The sequence below is a fragment of the Nanorana parkeri genome, unplaced genomic scaffold, assembly GCF_000935625.1.
Source record: "Nanorana parkeri isolate BGI_ZX_2015 unplaced genomic scaffold, ASM93562v1 scaffold982, whole genome shotgun sequence".
NCBI classification, from domain to species: domain Eukaryota; kingdom Metazoa; phylum Chordata; class Amphibia; order Anura; family Dicroglossidae; genus Nanorana; species Nanorana parkeri.
The window spans coordinates 68,108-88,898 of NW_017307250.1; the positions used below are offsets into that span (position 1 = coordinate 68,108).

At 41.5% G+C, this 20,791-nt stretch overlaps 1 protein-coding gene across 1 annotated transcript in view; it reads right to left on the reverse strand.

Moving 5' to 3' along the window:
• Window positions 1-205: 205 nt before the first annotated feature.
• SUCO (SUN domain containing ossification factor) overlaps window positions 206-20,791 on the reverse strand; it is a 105,359-nt gene continuing 84,773 nt past the window's right edge. The window contains exons 19-24 of the mRNA XM_018566845.1: window positions 19,869-19,956; window positions 15,573-15,677; window positions 9,902-10,056; window positions 8,018-8,109; window positions 3,546-3,601; window positions 206-1,138 (exon numbers count right to left, since the gene is read on the reverse strand). Coding sequence (XP_018422347.1) covers window positions 695-1,138; window positions 3,546-3,601; window positions 8,018-8,109; window positions 9,902-10,056; window positions 15,573-15,677; window positions 19,869-19,956 — 940 coding nt within the window. The 3' untranslated portion in view covers window positions 206-694. The remainder of the gene's footprint in view (window positions 1,139-3,545; window positions 3,602-8,017; window positions 8,110-9,901; window positions 10,057-15,572; window positions 15,678-19,868; window positions 19,957-20,791) is intronic.

Consider the following 20,791-nt stretch of genomic DNA (forward strand, 5'->3'; position numbering starts at 1 on the left):
CTTGTTACAAACATCATGGTGTGGTCTAAATATCCTAGTTCAAACACACACAAACTACTAAGCTGCAATAATTTGTCCAATGATCACAGACTTAGTCAGCACATTGCTTCTGGAATCCAGAAAAAGAAACTCAATGTCAACTGATCAAGAACAATCACACAGACCATTTATAAAAAGACCCATCCAAAAACCCCGCACCTTCTTTTCCTCCAGGAAAACTGCCTTACACATTGTAGTGCTAAACTTCGAAAACAGCTAAATAAAAAAAATACATATACAGGTACTTAAAAACTAACTCTTGCATTCACACTTGTTGCTTTTACCTCCAGTGGCATTATAAATAGACAGAAGGCACATAAATATGGAAAGGTGCAAGTACGGGAACAAATTTAGGGAAGGGATTGAGAAACTGAGCTTAAGTTAACTTAAGTTCCACCCAAAAAAACTGGGTATCAAATGTTCTTTTCCCTAGTAAATAAACTGAAAAAAACAAAAACGAATCCTACTTAATGATCTCCAGGAGAAACAAAATCGTGCCCCATTTCCTTGCCCAAAATGTCCAGGAACTGGAGATGAACCATGTCCAGCCTAATCTAGACAAGTTGTGCATATTCTCCGAAAGCTGGATCATCTTCTATATAGTATCAAAGTCAGACGTAAAAAAAACAAAAACAAAAAAAAAACCCTGTGATGATTATAGATTACCAGAAACCGCCGTAACACCAAATGTTCCCACAGTCAAGTCTTTGTTGGTTTTGATGATGTCATGTAGACTAGGCATGGATCCGGACTTTGTATCGATTAAAGTTTTAATGAACTTTCCTTGGTCCTGAAGTTTTGAGCGCCTGCGCTTGATGGCTCTTTTCTCAGTTTTAGTCTTTTGGGGCTGTCCGTTACAAAGGGCAGAGCAGGCTGTGATGCCACAAAAATAGGACTCTTCTGACAGGGAAGAAGTCTCTGAGCTGCCTTCAGAAGGTGGCCCTTTATAGGAAGAGTGATACACCTCCCCCATATTTGAGAAGTCTCTCTGGTTTGTGAATTGTTTTCTTGTCTTGATGTCCCCATTGGGAATTGCCTTTAGTGGATCCATTGGCTTTAACGTCTCAACCTTTTCAGTTTTACATTTGCAGCGCTTTTTCTGCAAGTAATATGAAAAAGAAAAAAAAATCAGTCAAGACAGTGAAAAAAAAAATAGACTTCATTGTGCATGATAGAATGCATTGAATTTTAAATCTACTACTGCATCCCTTTAAAACTGTGGTTCTCGTGCCGAGCAGCCATTCAAAATATGTTGTCTGGTGCAGAGTTTCAGCTTGAGGTGGGGTGGGCTGGGGGTATGGCCACGAGGGAGCTCCATCCATACGTGCATTGCTTACAGCTCCCTTGCGTGACTGGAGTGACATCACATTCTGGCTCCCTGCCCCTCTACAGGGAGTGCAAAAGAACTGTACAAGCAATGCATGCATGGATAGAGCTCCATCACAGCAGCCCACATTGAACCCCCACAATTTTTTTGGAGTGTGTATGAGTGTGTGAGAATTTGTGAGATTGTGACTGTGGTTGTGTGTGTCTGTCAGTGTTTTAATCGCAAACTACAACGCAATCGCACCTACTGTACGTTCTGGTGCGGGAGGTGCATTGAGTTGCCATTCATTTGAATGGCACCCCAAAAACACCTCCTAACCACAGTTTGGATCGCTTGCACTGGAATATGCGGTACCGCAATGCCATGCATTCCAACGTGGTGCGACTTGGGTGGCGACTTAATGATCAAAGACAAATGTGGGTCCTGAGTTTATACAGGTTGAGAGCCACTGCTTTAAATTTCCTCTTAAGGCCATTGTCACTCAAAAGACTGGCAAAGCAGTTCCCTGCAAAAAAAGTATATGCAGCTTCCTGGCAGTTCATATCTCCTACCTTTTTTTCTGTTCCTGTGTTGAAGCTGCCATCAGACACATTGGATGCATGTGTTCCCTGTAGCAGAATGTGATTACATCCTCTAGATGGAACCACAGTGTGCAGCGAAGACACTCGTATCCAAAACACTCCTGGAAGGGTTGAATGCTGAAGAGACTGACAAAAGCTGCAGTGCTTCAACAGAGAAGGTGGGAGCAATGGGCAGTCAGAGAGGTAAATATACAGTTTATTCTTTTGCAGTAAACTGCTTTGGCCAGTCTTTTGGGGGTAATGTCAGAGTGGCTTTAAGCTTACCATATGCTTATCTTTTTAAAATCTTTTGACTTACCAAAACTGTAACCAAAAGACCCAACTAAACTATCCACTTAGTTTGTATCAAATCAGACAAGCCCTTGCACAACACAGCTGTGTCACAGTTCCTTGTACATTGATCCAGCGCCAGGTTTCCTGTCAGTCCGCCCTGAACCTAGGTGTTAAAAGGCTTGTGCACCTGTGCTTTAGCGTTCGAGCAACGTGTCCCCACGCTAGTAGCCAGACCTCTGTGGCATTGCTGTTTGAGTATACCTTGTATCTTGTTGGTTTCAGTGTTCGCTGCCTGCTGCGCTTACATTCCCTGTTTTCTGTCCGTGTACCTCTTTTGTTTGCTGTGGCTATGTGTTCCATCCACAGCATTGTTTCCTGCTCTGTTTGTGGTTGCGTCCTGTGGTTAGTGTGCTCTGCACCATTGTGCACCTCCCTCCATTCTCTTGTGCGTTCCCCTCTGCTGTTCCTGTGCATCTCCTGTCATTGTGGGTACACCTGTTTGTGTTCCCTTCCGTTACCTACTCCCTGTGCCACGCATGTTCCCTGCGTCAGAGGGCCGCAACCTGGGAGCTGATCCGCAGCTCAACATCCACACCATCAGTGGCTCTGGGGGAAGGACCAGGCGGCTCCTTAGATCCTGCGACTCTGGCACACCTGTGTTTGTTGTGCGGTCACACTGTCCCTGCATCTTCAGAGACCTGTATCCTGCACATGCCTAATTCAGTCACTATATACAGCTCCGCAAGACCCAGAGTTTACGATTCCTGGTGCTCCAGTGCCCTAATATCGTGACATGTTGTAGGCAAATCTATAGAACATTGCACAGACTGTAACTTGAGTGGATAACTTTAGGCTTTAAAATACTGTAGATGTTAAATACTGTTAACATCTATATTTTTCTCTACAAAGCAAGAACTGGGATTTCTGACCAAGGCAGAGGAAAGAGAAGACCAATGCTTGGATAAGAGTTTTCTGTGATAACAGGCACCAGTCAAGAAACCAACGTCATAGGGGAAAAAAAAAGGTGTTCCATGACCCCAAAGGGTAGATTGTTAAAGATTTGACACAGATCAACAAAATCAAGAGTTGTATTTACTGCAGCCTTTTGATAAATAGGAAACTGGCATTATATATATTTTCTTGCTCAATAAAACAAAATAGCAGTACTACCATACATAGAACAGACAATGCGAGAGATCACAATATAAAGACCTCTCAAGATTTCAGTGATAACCTGTGCTCAGCATGGCACAGTCTGCAAAGAATCCGGAAAAGTAATATCGGGGAGCATAATTTAGAAGTTGCAATATTTATAAACAACGTACCTTTTTCTCTGGAGAAAATTTCAATGGTTCCACAATATATAAATCTTCAGGATCAACTAAAGAAAGGAAAAGAAAGGTTTATATGACTGTGAAAGCCAAAGCTTGGGAGATGCAATTTACAGCTAGCTCAACTCTCTCAGCCTCTCTGAACTTCCTGTCCATTACAAGCTCACAAGGGACAGTAGTGTCCAGCAGCTATCTACTAGCTTGGAAAAGGGAGGAGGGAAGAGACGGGAGGATGGAAGAGAAGGAAGCAGGAGGAAGGGGAGAGGTTTGCCTTGTTTTGCCTCTGTTTGTGAAGAAACACACAGCTTATTAGCACACAAACAAGGGTGGCTACATAGGTCCCCGCAAGGCAAAGGAGCCACTCTAAAACAGAACATCAGGGCCAGTGCTCAGCGGATCAGCTGATTCTGCAGGAAGCTAAAACTTTATAACAACAGCTTATTAGCACACAAACAAGGGTGGCTACATAGGTCCCCGCAAGGCAAAGGAGCCACTCTAAAACAGAACATCAGGGCCAGTGCTCAGCGGATCAGCTGATTCTGCAGGAAGCTAAAACTTTATAACAACATCGAGGAGCAGCATCCATTGTAAGCAATTTAAATCAGCATTTGAAATAGCGTAAAAATCTTTCGACTTTAATATCACTTTAACGTCCATATGCAGTAGATGTCCTGGTAAGAAAAGGTTAAAAGGAAACGAGACAAAAATTTGAATCTCCAGTCTTATGGTGTTATAATGGTGCAGCCTAACTTCTTGGGGATAGGTTAGTATTCCGTATTTGTATTCTTTTCCAGCAAAAGGGCATATGTCATCCCAAAGTAAGACTGTAAGGCCCTCATGAAGACCAAATGGTCTCCGCCATGAGCCAAGAGATGATAAAGAACAATGTCTGGAAGGCTGAATCAGAACAAATGTCAATTAACAAAGCCCTTAGTTTGTAATTCTAACAGCACAGGTAGGAGAAAGGATTCTCTTATAGTCCAACACACCTTCTCTGACAGGGAGTAAATTAAATAAACAAAGAAAATCAAGTAATCCCTGAGAGGTATGGCTACATAATAATGCAAGTATAGCGATTCAGACTATTACAGATGGTGACCAGTTCTCTTTAAAAGGAACTAAAATGCAGTACTACTTAAAGTAGAAGCATTGTGAAGGTAAAATGTACTCTTCCCAATAGTTTGAGCTGATGTGCGAGACTGCAGCTGTCACATGTTGGCTCTAAATCTGGAGAACTGAGCAACCACAAACAGCTGAACGCTCCGTTAAAGGCTTCTCACTGCTTCCCACAGGAATTCTCCCCCCCCCCCTTCTCTCTCTCTATTCGTCCAGAGCTCATTAGAAAGGGGAGACAGCAGGCACAGCTGGCTCTACAGAGGCAGGGCCAGCTGTCAATCAGGCAGCAGGGTGGATATGACAATACCATCGGGATCCTTCAAGGCTGCAGCACGGGTCTGTGCTACTGCCTATTTGCTGAGTTTCGGACACAGGAGTACATTACTAAATGTACCACTGTACCAAAAAAGGTTTGGCTTCATTTCCCTTTTAAAAAATGGATAAGACAAAAAACAAACAAACAAAAAAGAACATTCATTCCTTCATTCTCATCAGCCTTCGCCTTCCTTTCTTGGCATTCCGTCAGCAATCTCAAATTTCTTTAAACCATTCCGAAACCAATTATGCCAGCAGTACCTGATGCTCTATAAGCTCTACTATATAATCAGTAAAAATTAAAAAGATAAAACAAAAAAAATAAATGTGAATAGACTACACTTTTGCATCATCTCCCTGTGTAGATCATACTAATGCTGGACAGAGGCTAAATACATGTCAGAATAACACTGTTCAGTCTACTTCTATCTAAGGTGCAGCAGAGACACCTAGCGGGAAACATGGACTGCAGTTTGCGTTTGCTGTACACTGTACAGCCTTCTGTTCATATGCTTTTATATTCCATCCTGTATTTTCAGGCTAGAGCCTGGATTTTTTTTGAGTTTACACCAAGGCCATACATGTGCACATATTTATACATCTTGTGTGCATTGACATTTTTTACTTGCAATATTGTCGGGATCCACCCCGCTGGCCAATTGACAGCTGGCACTGCCACTCCAGAGCCAGCTGTGTCTGCCCCACTCCCCTGATTGTCCTTCCATCCAGTGAACACTGGAGGAATAGAGAGGGGAGTCACCATTCTCTACAGGGAGAAGATTGGGAACTGAGGGGTCAGCGGTTTGTGATCGCTCGATTCTCGATCTATAGAGTCAGCGTGAGGCAACGTTGGCTCAAAGTATTGGGAAGAGTACATTTTACTCACCCAGTACTTTCCCTTTAAATATAATTTGCATTAACTAAATGGGACAATATAATAGTGTAAGAAAATCAAAATACCAACTACTGAATTGTTTTTCTCTAACTCAAAGACGATGTTAAAGCATAATAAACCAAAATTAGACATTACAGGCGTTTATCGCAGTATTACTTCATCATTAGAAACAAAACCGAGTTCATTTGAGGTGCATGGGCAATTTATTTTTATAGCTACAGGAAGCATATTTTTGCAGCATACAAATCCTAAATAAAGGACGTTTGCTGTGTTGGCAGTGATCTAAACCCATGAAGACTGTGAAGTAGCTTTAGGGACTGCACTGTTCTCTTCTAAACAATCTCTCTCCTGTCCAATGCAAAGCTGCCACTCCAACAGCTTGTTTGCGAGCTAAGCAGCAAACTAAAAATAAGAGACATAAGATTTCCCTGTAAATATAGTGCAATCAACATAATAGTACTCATAACAGAACTAACTCGTATGCCACAAAAGCAAGAAGGTTTTTCAGCAGACAACGAAAAACCCTCCAAGTGATTTTAATGTTTGTTACACAGAGGCCAGACTGCAAAGTATAATAGCAACTATGAATTGGATCTTGCTCAACAAGCTTAAGAGTCTTCTCAGAAGGTATCTTCAAAAGTATCTTACTTCCTTTACAAATCCCCCCCAAAAAAGGTAGATATCGTAATTTTCTCTTTCGGCATCTGTTTAGTTTTGTTAAACCTATTCTCTTGCATCTCTGTGGACTGGATTCTTGTAGACTCTTGTAATATGTTCTTATAAAGCTAAGCTATTCAAGGCTGCATTCATGCGAGGATGATTTAGGACCTCTTGTGGGCCACACATTAGTCCATCCTATGTTTTTACTACTACTATTTATGACATTTTTGGGTGTTTAGTGGATTGTCCAAATAGTAATCCATCCCACACAGAAAGAGTAAAGAAACTTGTATCTGATGATTATTTTTATTGGTTAGCTCCAGTACATATCTTTGTGAATACTTCAATTTTATCAATACAAAATGTGGAGTACACATTCCAACTTTGCGTGAGGCTGGTTTCATTGTGCTATAGAAGAACTGGGATAACTGATACAACTGTATGTGGCTATGGAATTTATACCTCATTTTTCCCATAGACATAAGTATAAGTGCTTCTGTGATACAGGGACTGGAATTAAAGTGATATTAAACCTTCAGGTGTATTTTTCTTTTTTTTTTATGAATGGGAAGCCCACACTTCTAAAAAAAAACCTTATTCTTGATGTTTAACATTTTCAATTCCTCGTTCACAGGTTGATCCCTGAAGCGCTCTTTCCCCTGTCCAGGTGTCTCCATCAGCTAGTTTGCTGCTCAGGAGGAACCTGTGCGTGTTCCTAGCCGTGCCTGCAAGTAGCTGTGTGCATCAGGCCATGCCCCTCCTCCAAACACATTGACAGCAGAAAAAGCCTATTGCTCCAATGCCCTCAGTATCCTCCCTTACAACCAGAAAGTTTGGAGAATGGAAGATAACTTCACAGACCAGCGGCGGTGTGGGGAGGACAAAGGACACTGCAGAAAATGCATTAAGGTAAAAAATGCCCAGCCTTTAGTACCTTACTTTAAACTAATGAATGTGACACAATTTGCAAGTAGATTTCTTTTGATCATCAGTGCTGCCTATAAGGTAAAGGGTGGGAGGGAATACCAGAAAGGAAGAGAGGGCTCAACACACACCATGGTTTATTAAAAAGCATTTTATTTATCCAAAATAAATGATGCGAGAAGCAGCTTCTGCATAATTTAGATTAGTAGGCTTTCATATATGTGTGGATCATTTATGGCTCGTAGAGCCTGCAATACTAGTCTTTAATGCAGGTTAATATAGTAAGCACAGATATTATAGAGCCATTTATTTGAAACCACATACAGTAGTTTCAGGCCTGTTGGACACATTAGTGCAGTGAGTGGAAAAAAAAAAAAAAGTTATATGGCGTAGGGTTTTATGAGCAATGAAAGTGTATAACCAGACAGGTTATGATGAAGTGGGCAGAAACGAACCAATCTGATGAAAGAAAAAAAAAAAAACCCACAGCCTTCTCAGTTAGATGGTACCCACAAATAATTTTTTTCCAAAATGTAATTTTTGCAACATAACATACCTTCTTTACTTGACAGCTGAAATGACTGGGAACGAATCAGTGGTAATGTGGTTCTTCGCTTAAGATTCATATCATCATACGAAGAAAAACATCTTAAAAAAAAAAAAAAGATAAGTTACTAAAACAGACATTTAGCAATTGTGTTTCCAAATAACAGAGATGCAATCATATCAGTGCAGTGGTAAAGCATGTGTATGCAGTACCAAATGGCAGGTTAAGTTCCATGATTTAATTTAAAATATTTGAAAATGTCAGCTCACACAAATCAAATTTGCAGGTATGTTAAATCATCGATCAGCTTCTTACATCTGGGAAGATATCATCTCATCTCTTCCCAGCTACACCTACCTGGTTAAATGAAACCTGCTAGCACAGTACAGACAGGATTTGAAACAAAACTCCCCCGCCTTATTCCATCCCATACCAACCCAACAGACAGGGATAACTAAGTACGATTTTTTTTGTCCCAAAGTTAGCGCAAAGAACATGTAAAAAAGGTAAGCTGCATGTTTTATAAGGTATGCTATATGAATGGGAACAGACAACAAATATAACAGAAGTTATCCCAATTTGGCTGCAAAAGTGGAAATAATCTTTAAATGTTTACTAGCAGAGTCTTTACTTTCCATGAACTATTTTAGATTCACTTGCAATGTGCCTCTAAAGTTGGCTACTTTAGGAAAGTCCTCCTTGTACATCATCTCCCCTTTTAGGAGTTCAAGTACTCTCTGGGCTGGACCAGAAAATCCATCCCTGCCCTCACCCCTAGCACTGGTCTAAGCGTGTAAGAACAGTGATCAGAAGAGGTTTCTAACTTGTCTTGCTGATCATATTCCCCACTGTTTAGTCAGCGTAGAGGCAGATTTCAGATACTAAAAGCAGCTCTAGCAGAGAAGACAATCCCTACATCACAGCAGATAGTTAGAAACTAGTTGCAGATAGTTGAAGTAGATATACTGTACACTTTTATTTACAATATAAGCTTTGTATCTGCCAAGTATTATCACTTTATAATGAAGAAAAGGTGGCGGTGGATTGCAGTTGTCTCACCCACATGGAATATCACACACACTATCTATAAAATATGCTGGTATGCGATCTTAATCGAGGAGATCTGATGCACCCCATATGTAAAGGGGAACTTTTGTCTGAGGCCTTGGACATTTTTTTTAACATGGGCTGTCAGGCACTTACATGCGTTTTTGATGCGTCCCAGAGCAGGTAAAATAGGGCTTGCCGTAAGTTTTTGCCGCCCTATTTTACCTGCTCTGGAACGCATCAAAAACGCATGCAAGTGCCTGAAAGCCCATGTTAAAAAAAATGTTTTAACCAAAAATGGCCCGGAACGCATCAAAAACGCGTCACAACCCACTGGACTGCGTGTGCAGAAACCTGACCGGATCTGCTCTGCATTTGGTGTGAACAAGGCCTAAACCCTCAGATTTTAACATAAATACTGTAATGTGTGCCTTACTGTAATCCATGGTAGTTTCCCTTCTCTTTGCTGCTCTTCCTTTTAAATCCTCATGTCTTCTCCTGCTTGGGGAGAACTTCCCTTTGCAGCTGAGTGCCTCTTCCTGTAGTGCTGGCTCCGGTTGGACACCAACACACAGACACCGTGTATCCATTTCAGAGACAAGGCAGTCTGCTGCAAAACAGAAGTTCTCGCCCAGCATGAGAACAGATACAGATTTAAAAGGAAGAGCAGCAAAGAGAAGGGAAACTACCATGGATTACAGTAAGGCACACATTACAGTATTGTTTTATGTTAAAAAATCTGAGGGTTTAATGTCACTTTAAGAGTTCTATATACCTGGAATAGGCTTTTACACTCCAAACAATGCATTATCACAAAATTCTGAAACATGCCGGCAGTGTACTTACCGTTTGGGACTTGGATAGTTATTGCTTTTAGGTATTTTTGATAAGTAATGATCACTGAACTGCGATGAGTTTCGACAGCGTTGTAAACAAAGCAATGCCACCAAAACAACGCACAGCACTAAGGAGACGATTAAATAGGTCTGCCGATCGAACACCTGCAATGCAAAATAAAAGTTGGCAATTAATCACTGTTAAGATGGAAAAGAAAGGGAATAAGGTAACTGCTCACCTAGGCTAGCACTAGTACATGGCTTTGAAAGGATTCAGAAATACACAAATAACGGTGAGTGCATTTAGGAAAACAAGCCCACATGTTTATTGGTATTAGAGAAGGAAACCGCTTTCAGCAGCTTTATCACTACAGGATGTCCGACTATGACAGTAAGACCATGAGTCACTTTATCATACCACCACATACCAAATATCCATAATCTTGGGAATACGTTTATTGGGAAGAATTATGGGTTATGACTTCTCATGAAGGAAGAATGAGAAGTCAAGGACCCAATATCATTTTTGCCCACAAATTTCCAGTAAATACTTGTAATTTAATATCTGCTTAGTAATTATACTACCTATAGATCACTTCTAATAGTCATCTACTGCTGACCTGCTTACCGCCATTTTAGCTACCATAAAGTCATGTCGTCATATCACTTTCTTTGTGATCACAATGGTTCCAGCACTGAATCCTAGTAGGAACCGCAGAGTTCGGGTGCCACACCTCAATTTACACTACAGTGCATTTTGGTTATCTGTGTCAGGGGAAAAAAAGGGTCAGGTCTCGTTTTCAGTGGGCTGAGATGACTGTGCTGCCTTAACACAATGCTGTTACTGTGCGTTAACATGCATGTGCAATGCAAATGTGTAGGGCCCCTAATGCACAGAACAGTCTGGCATTCAGAATCATTAATAGTAAATAAAATTACTTGTAAATTTAATTAATTTTAAAATCAACTCAGATTTACTGTGGAGCCAGTTTGCTGGTAAAGCCTGGACTCCACACAGTGGCAGCCTCAGACCTTTTATCAGCCCTACCACTGGTGCCACTCACAGAGGGTGCTGGTGAGACGTGTGTTGGCACCAGGGGCATAAAGGTTCATGCAATACCTAAAAAAGGACAGGATTTTAAAGTTTTATAACACTAGGCCCAGTTATCTATTCCATGTCTTTTCCTGAGTGCCCAGTGAGAAAATGAATGTCCATTGCCTGTATTTAATGGACCCTCAATTGAAGCAGATGATACTAGATCAGTCAATCATAAGAACACTCACAAAGAACAGTAATGCTGAATCATAAAGTACAGAAGTTTTTAGGTTTTGGCCATGTCATCAACCTAGAGTTTACAAATAAATGAAAAGAAACATGCCTTCACCTATTAAACATGCCTTAATATAAGCGACACACCCAACCTGAAATTAATGAAGAATAATGCAATGATTTAATCTAAAAGAGCTGTACTAATTACATCATCTCTTGCACTGCTGGGATTTCTACTGGAATGCGACAGGAAGATTAAAAAAGGCATCCAACAAATAAGTATGCTTTGATCATAAACAAAAATGCAAGGCATCCAGTCTGAGGTTTTATTATACGGATTCCGGAAATGACACACCCTTGTATAAAGGAACTATGACAAATACTTTCAGAATAACCTCTCTAAATTTAAGACAATTAAAGTGAAAAGAGGTCTGACCAACCTGCTCACTAAATGAGTCTTTGGAGACTGGGCGTGCATGCTAAGGCAATGTTAGCAGCTCTGGACCTGGAAATCGCTCCGCTAATAACTTTTACCAGAAAAAAAGTCTGGAAAGTGCCCTATGTGCAATCCAGTGCCTGAATGTTCACACTATGCCCACAAACTCTGGTACAGAAGGTTCTGGATGCAGTGCTCCAAAAGCCCGGCTGAGGATATCCTCGACGCATAGCTGCTGCTATCAGAGAGACAACTCCAGGAGCAATGTCTCGACTGAAACAACACTAGCAATATACAGAGTGCAATTCACCTAAAGATGGCAGTATAACCTGAAGGTTAAAGACTTCCTGCGTCCAGCAATGCATTTTGTTAGTTACTAATGCTTTTCCTTAACAGTTTCAAGTTTGCTACAGATCGCTTAGGTTTACCTTAATATAAGGTCTGTATATTCCCCAGCATAATAAGTACATTCAGCTCTGTAGAGGGCAACAGGCATGTATTTCCTAAAGCCTGTGTTGTGCAGCTCACCCCCTCTCCCTTTTCACCAATTATGTTCAAACTTCCAAAGCACATTTGCATCCAAATGGTAACTGTCAGAAACTTGGTACTGGCCGGTTTTGTTACATCAAGCATTCTGAGTGTGTAAGAAGGATCAACATGTGTGTTCAAGCATTACCAGATTATAGACCTGCAACAATAGATCACTTCTAATAGTCATCTACTGCTGACCAGCTTAGAGCCATTTTAGCTACCATAAAGTCATGTCGTCACATCACTTTCTTTGTGATCACAATGGTTCCAGCACTGAATCCTAGTAGGAACCGCCGAGTTCGGGTGCCACACCTCAAATTACACTACAGTGCATTTTGGTTATCTGTTTCAGGGGAAAAAGGATCCGGTCCCGTTTTCAGAGGGCTGAGATGACTGTGCTGCCTTAACACAACGCCTGTTACTGTGCGTTAACATGCATGTGCACAGTGAACTGCAAATGTGTAGGGTCCCTAATGCACAGAGCAGTCTGGCATTCAGAATCATTAATAGTAAATTACATTACTTGTAAATTTAATTAATTTTAAAATCAACTCACATTTACTATGATCTTATGTTCTCCTAACTTCACTTTGTTTGTCAGCACTCCACCTCCATCAGCAGGGTGGGACTGAGAGCCTATGCAGGGATTCCCATGTCAGCTATCAGTCCGAGCCCTACACAGGCAAATCACCATCTGTCAAGCCCATGTGACAAGGGCTGTATGGGTGCAGACTTCTCCCCCAACTGGGAGCTGGAGACAGCTCAGAAGTTCACACATGTGCTTAGTCTCTAGAATGCAGTTGGCAGGTCTGGGGCCAGTGTGCTGGTAAAGACTGAACTCCACACAGTGGCAGCCTCAGACATTTTACCTGCCCTGCCACAGGTGCCAAACACTTAGCAGGCTGCACAGAGGGCTGGAGAGTCGTGTGTTGGTCACCAGGGTTGTAAAGGTTCATGCAGTACCTAAAGAAAGGACAGGATTTTAAAGTTTTATAACACTAGGCCCAGTTATCTATTCCATGTCTTTTCCTGAGTGCCCAGTGAGAAAATGAATGTCCATTGCCTGTATTTAATGGACCCTCAATTGAAGCAGATGATACTAGATCAGTCAATCATAAGAACACTCACAAAGAACAGTAATGCTGAATCATAAAGTACAGAAGTTTTTAGGTTTTGGCCATGTCATCAACCTAGAGTTTACAAATAAATGAAAAGAAACATGCCTTCACCTATTAAACATGCCTTAATATAAGCGACACACCCAACCTGAAATTAATGAAGAATAATGCAATGATTTAATCTAAAAGAGCTGTACTAATTACATCATCTCTTGCACTGCTGGGATTTCTACTGGAATGCGACAAGATCATGAATAACTTATTTGTTAGATGCCTTTCTAAACAAAAATGCCAGACATCCAGTCTGAGGTTTAATTATACGGATTCCAGAAACGACACACCCTTGTATAAAGGCTGGATAATTAGTGAACTATGCCTAAGATTTTCAGAATAAACTCTACATTTTTTTTTAGACAATTAAAGTGAACCTTTCTGTCTGCATGAACAAATCCCTGTCATGTCATAATCAGAAACAGTATCATTTCTCAGAAGTGATCTTTATCTTACAAAAAGCCAGTCCTTTGCCTAGGCAGAGATGATATTAATCTGCTGAATGGTCTCCTCTCCCTCCAGTGATTACACTGCAGCACTATAACTTTGAAGCAAATCACTGGCAGCAGTGTGGGCTGATCTGTGTGAGGGCCGGTTTCCACCATCACCGAACATACATTTTTTTTTTTTTTTAAATCGCACCAGAAATGCATCCCCATGTTGTCTTATGGTATTTAGGGTTCTCACCAGTGCAGTCAGTTCCAGTACTCCAGGCAACATTTTTTCTGGTCTGGAACGCGTCAAAAATGCATGTGAAGATGTACGAACGCGCTGGCACCCCGAAAAAAAATAATCATATTTTCTTTTCACTTTTGATGACCTAATCAACAGTGGACACTTCCTTATGGCAAAAGGGGCGTTTTCAGCTGTACATTGCTGACCTTGACATTATCCTCTGTCTTCTATCCAACACGGTTGACAAACATATTGACACTGACCATTTTGTCACGTATGTGCAGGGGTGTCCTGAGCTTTATGCTCCTACAAACCCACAATACAAGGGTAACAGACACAACGCAAAGACAATGCCCGCATTCCATGGCTCCATGTTTGATCAACTCCTGTGAAGGTCGCATACACGTGGAAGACTGAGAGGAAGCAGAAAGGACCTCAGAGACATAATCTGCATACTTAAAAAAAACATATCAAAAATGCGTGCAGCTGCATTTGAAAAAAAGCATCAAGATCTGGTCTGGGAGATGGTGGAAACAAGCCCTGAAACATAACTAAAAACTGCAAGTGCACCAGGATTTACATAACTCAGGCACTCTCCATGCACACCATCTACTTCCTATGTAAACTCATAAATTGCTTCTTCTGAACTAGGGCTGCAACAACTAATTGACTAAATCGATTAAAGTTGTCAACGTTTTCAATCATCGATTAATCGGCTTCCGATAAATTGGCCCTGTTCAGGGCTCCACACATGCTGCGCGCCGCACCTCCTCCCCACCTCACACTCGCCGCTGCCAGACCGGCACACTGGCATCCACGCTCTACACGCCGCACCTCCTCCCCGCCCACCACATCCACTATACAGCGCAATGCAGAATACCACAAGCTATAGAGGAGTACAACAAATCCCAGCAATAATACATTATACAGTGGTGCAATGCAGAATACCACCAGCTATAGGAGGACTATAAAAACCAACAATAGTACATTATACAGCGCAATGCAGAATGCCGCCAGCTATAATGTACTATTGCTGGGATTCGTTGTATTCCTCTATAACTGCTGGTATTCTGCATTGCGCTGTATAATGTACTATTGCTAGGTTTTGTAGTCCTCTATAGCCGGTGCCATTCTGCATTCATTGCTGTATAATTTTACACTTTCCATTTCACTATATTGCACACCACTCTTTCTTTTTTACTTCCACCGCTCCAAGCTTGCTCCCGTGATGGACTACAATCTCAATACAAACTAGTAGTCCATCACTGGAGCAATTTTTAAAAATGTATTTAAATGTTTTATCCGATTAATCGAACTTAATAATCAGCTAACTAATTGATTTTGAAAATAATCGCTAGCTGCAACTCTATTTTGAACGACAAAAGCAGTTGTATGGCTTTCAAAGGGAGTACAGTGATCTCTGGTAGATGATAAATACCTGGAAGTGCTACACTGACGTATTACTCAGTATGCATGCACTAAAGGTGAACACATATCTTAAGCTAGGTCCACTTTATTAAGTCCTATCAAGTAGCAGAATGACTGTAAACTGCAAAAGTTAAAGCCAGTATTAAATAAGCCAAAACAAATAGTGACTTACCTCCTGGCTTAGCTCAGAGACGGCGACTGACAGATTAGAGACCAAGAAGGTCATGTTGAGGAGCTGAGCTTGCAGAAGTTGTATAGACTCAGTCTGCCTTTGATCCTGCCACAATGGATATCAGAAAAAGGTTATTTCATAACACATCTCGTATGCTCATGTATAAATATAATGTTGAAGAACATATGCACAGGCAGTAAGTACACAGAAGTTTGTTAATCATACGGACGCCCAGATCACTTCTACAATATTAACTTGTTTTAGCAATTACATTTATGACACGTTACTGGCAGTCAAAAGGTTAAATGCACTTGCAGCGACTGTCCACCCACCTACTAATTTAGGCTGTGCTTGAAATCCCCCAAAACCTTTGCATTTTGGACATAGTGACAAAGGATTCAATACGTCTTTATTGCTGTCTACAGGTACTGTATATTCTACCACTGACTCGCTTCTGCTGCAAGCTGAATTTCACAGTTCCGTTGTTTGGAAATTGTTCTCTACATTCCTAAGGAGAAGTCACAAGGAGGCTGGTGACACTGTAAGGCGCCATTCACACTGGAGCGGCTGTCCGCAAGTATTCGGCTGTACGAATAAACGCAGAGCCGCTCAAAACAGAGAAAAACAATACACTTTAATGTGTATTGTTCAGACTATTGTGGGGGTTGCGCAGTTTCATACCCCCAAAATAGAGCAAGTGCCCTAATACAGCAGATACCGACTATATAATAGCTGCAATCGAGCGGAATCAGTGCAGTTGTTTCACATATAGCGTTTGCGTCACGTGCGGGAAACATATGTGAATGGAGTCCAAAGTGATAGTCAGTCCCCAGTGGATTTTACAGAACACGCACTAACAGATAGGAATCAGTAAATTATGCTTTGAACAGAAGCATGGGTTTTGCAGTAGAACCAGGAGGAGGAGAAGATTGTCCCATTGAGGTCACAGAACACAATTAGGAACCGACAGAAGATCAAGAACAAAAAGTAAAGCCTACATGTGCTTTGTCAATGCTGGGCAAAGCAACAGATTGACTTTATTTTAACCCTCGCCCCATCCCTGTTAAGTTACCAGGTGTGAAGGAAAGTCTTGTGTGAGCTACATGAGTCACCAAGTCATACAGTCCTACTTTAAAAGGAGAACTATGGGGTTAAGTCTTTTCCCCATAGTTCTCCTTAGGGTAACGGAAGGACACAAAACTAGCGTCCTCCCATCACACTAGGCTCAGTATACTGCTCGCGGTATACTGAGATGCCGCAGCTGAAGCGGATCCTGTCAATTGTGCCGGGATCCGCCCAGCTGCGTGACTGACAGCTGGCTCTGCCTATCTAGAGGCAGAGCCAGCTGTACCCGCCCCCTCCCCCGTCCGTTCCACCAGTCAGCGCTGGCGGATCGGAGCGGGTAAACCAGCCCCGCCGGCTCTCTGCCGTGACAGGATCAAGAGGTGAGCGAACGCCGGTATGTGTTTGCTCACCTCCCGATCTACTGAGCCGACCTGTGACAGTCTCATTGTCACAGGTCGGGCTAGAACTATGAGGTGAGTGAAAAGGACTCACCTCATAGTTCTCCTTTAACCCCTTAATGACAGCTTCAGAAAATCTTTCCTTTCCTGGGGACCAGAGCCATTTTGCCATAATTTATCTTTAACCATAATTTATCATCCTCATTCAATGCACATACATATATTATATATTTTTTAACCAATTGCCGTCTGCCCGTTGTAAAAAAACGGACAGCACTGCTGCATTGGTGGGTTGGCATTTTTTTTTCTGCTAGCGGGCGCGCACGGGCAGAAAAGAACCGTGCAATGCAAACACCGGTGTGTTTCACATAGACAATCGGTCCCCTCCTGACCCCTCACCTTCAATCCCGGTATCAGCTGCCCCATTGGAGGCCCGGGACCAGCTCGGGAGGGCGTCAGGAGGAAGGGAGATCAGCTCCTTGCTTTTCTCCCTCCAGGCTGTGAATGCAGAAGTGATGTGGATTACATCACTTCCGCATTCACCTGTCAGTCATCTGACTGCTATAGCCAGAGAAAAGAAGCTGATGAAGCAGATCTCTGCTTCATCAGCTTCTTTTGGGGTCCACAGGTGACATTAGGGGTACTAAAGACCACTAATGTCTACATAAAGAGGACCCGTCAGTGTGCTTTGTTATTATATAGGGGGATTGTTATCCCCCTATATAATAGCAATAACAATAAGATAAAAATGTCACATATAAAAAAGTTTTAAAAAACCCCCCTAAAATGTTCAACTCCCCACCCCCACGTTTACACACATATAAACGCAAATATGTGTCCGGTGCACCAGCGCGCGAAAACGACAATTGCGCTACACACTTTACATATCAGCGCGAACGTTGCAGTGAGAGCAATCATTTTAGGGCCATCAATCACTGATAACACTAAACTGATGAGCGATAAAAGCTTTTAAAGCGTCGCCTGTGGCCAATTTTGGGTATTATCGTTTTTTTGAGGTTTCGCCCACAATTTTAAGACTTGACATGTTTGGTGTCTTATTACCGGACGTGACCCCGTCTTTTATATTTTACCAAAAAATTGGGTAATAAAATGTTTTATCATGTAATATAGGGGAAACCGTTTTTTTTGGGTAACATTTCGGTAATTTTTCCTCAATATAGTAAAAAATAAAAACCCCAGGTGGTGAATAAATACCACCAAAAGAAAGCTCTATCTGTCCCCAAAAAATAGTATAAAATTCATTTCAGTACAGCGTTGTATGAAGGAATAAATGTCATTCAAAGTACCACAGCGCTGAAAAATGGCCTGGATGGGAAGGGGGTTTAACACCGCGGATGTCAACTGGTTAAAGGACAAAATGGGCTTTAATGTGACGTGACGCATGCATAAAGAAAATCTTTTTTTTTTTTTTTAAATGCAAAAAAAAATGCAAAAATACAAAACACATTTTTCACACTTTTGGCAATAATAATGTGTACATTATTAGTGCAACTAACAGAAAGTAATTCAGAATAAATAAAGTCCTTATATGTCTGGGATTTCAGTTTATTTTGGGAGGAGTTCGCAAAATACGAGGGAAATACACTTAAGTTAACACTTTTAGAATGTGGTATGTTTTCTCCTAGCTTTAATGACCTCCTATATTTTTTATTAAATGTATTTTATTTTAAACTTTTTCAATTTTTTTTCAAAAACTTAAATTTTTTTAATTGTATTTTTTTTGAAACTAGGGGGCACTAAAGGGGTTATTTTTTATTTACAGCAGCTTTGATACTTACTATATATCTGGGGATATAGTATTCTCCTCAGAAATACTTTGCATCAGTTTGTAACACACAGCTGGCTCTCAGCTGCAGGACATAGTGAGCTGCTGCTGGTTCTTTGGCTGTTACGGCTCTGTGATCTGTGTGTCAGGACTGTGACCACCTAATCTGCTACTTTGGGTTTGCCTCTGCCCACTTAGGGACCCATCAACAGCAGTAACTGTATGAGCTCTGGTCTCTCCACGGACCAGCAGTAACTCAATAAGCGCTGGTCCCTCCATGGACCAGCACTCATTGTACCGCATGACGGGATTATCCCGTTACCTGTGGTTAGTTAACTGAACTAATGTGACGGTATAATTCTGTCATCGGTCGGGAAGGGGTTAAAGTAGCAGATTTTTTCCTTTTTATTTATTAAATTTAATATGGGGAAGCCTGTCAAGATGTTTCAGTAATAATACCTAAAGAATATGCGAAAGCTTTAGAAGATAAGGAAAATACCATAATTCGCTACACATTCTAAACTATGTCAACATTTGCTTGTCAATTGTAGGCAAGGCCGGATTTCCCACAAGGCCAACAAAGGCCCGGCCTTGGGGCAGCAGGGAGTAGAGGGGCAGCCAGGGGTGTGGAATTCCTATTTCCCGACCCCCAGGACATGCAGTTCGGGGCACCGGATGGGTAGTTGTTTTCTACATTTAGCCCTGCTTTGGGCAAACAAAAAGCTACATGTACAGCGGGGAAATCGTTTTGTACAAAGCCTGATTGTAGGGGAATATGAAATTTTCACCACTTTTGACAGGTTGTAAATGCTGCCACTAGCGGTCATCTTTATCAGGGAAAATATTTAGTGTTGGTGTTTTCAGCCTGGATAGACCTGCCCTATTTACCTGAATGGAACGATAACTTTGAAGTGATGAACATATTTACTAGGCAGAAGGCACAGAATGATAGAAGACACCTCTAAAAGGACCGATTCCACAGCAATAAAATTTAACTAGTATGTTATCAAATATTACACTCCGAGTCCAACATTTTACCCAACTCACCTGTTCTTCTGCTATTGCTGATGTATTTTGAAGCTTTAGTATAGTCTTGTTAAAAGCTCGCTGCATTTCTTCCATTTGTTTCCGGTACCTGTATAAAAACAAATCATATATTAAAAACACATTTTAAAACAAGCTCGGACAAAAATAAAAAAATACATAACATTGAAGCAAAGTGAGCTGCCTGCCAATTAATGCGAATCCCTTCCAAGTGTCTGGTAATTCTTGCATCATTCATACCACTGAGATTGCCAAACTCTCCTACTATCGTCATAACTTTCGATAAACTTATGCTTTACCCATTCAGGACAAAAAACACTTGTTTTCTATAATCCTCCACCCCTCCCCTGGGGTAATTTCTTTCCCTTAGCACCAGGAGCAGAAGGAAACACCAAGTACTCCTACGTATAGAAGAGCACATGATTCACTCCAAATGACAGAGCTGGGCTCATCTAAGCTGTATAAGCTACACTTTCCTTTGCTATCCATGGCTGAACAAAGCAGATCAGAAGCAAAAGAAAGGCAAGTATATGCAAGGGGGCTCTCTTAAAATTAAATTTAACCTGTTGCTTAGCCCTGAATGGGAAAAACCACATATTCACTTAAAGTGGTATTAAAGTAAAAAAAAGTTTTCAAGTTATTCGAAATGCTGATCAAATCATTTACAAATAGATGCTGCTCCTTGATGTTTAAAAGTTTTTGCTTCCTACAGAATCAGCTGGTCCTTTGAACACTCGCCCTGATATCCGGTTTTTGAGCGACTCCCTTCCCTTGCAGGGTCTCATGGAGCCACTCTTGTGTGTGCTTGGAAGCCTTGTGTGTATCCACAAACACACAGACATGGCAAGACACTCCTCTCCTCCATGCTCACCCACCACCACCCCCCCCCCCCCCCCCACGCAGATGGGGGAACGAGGACACAACCT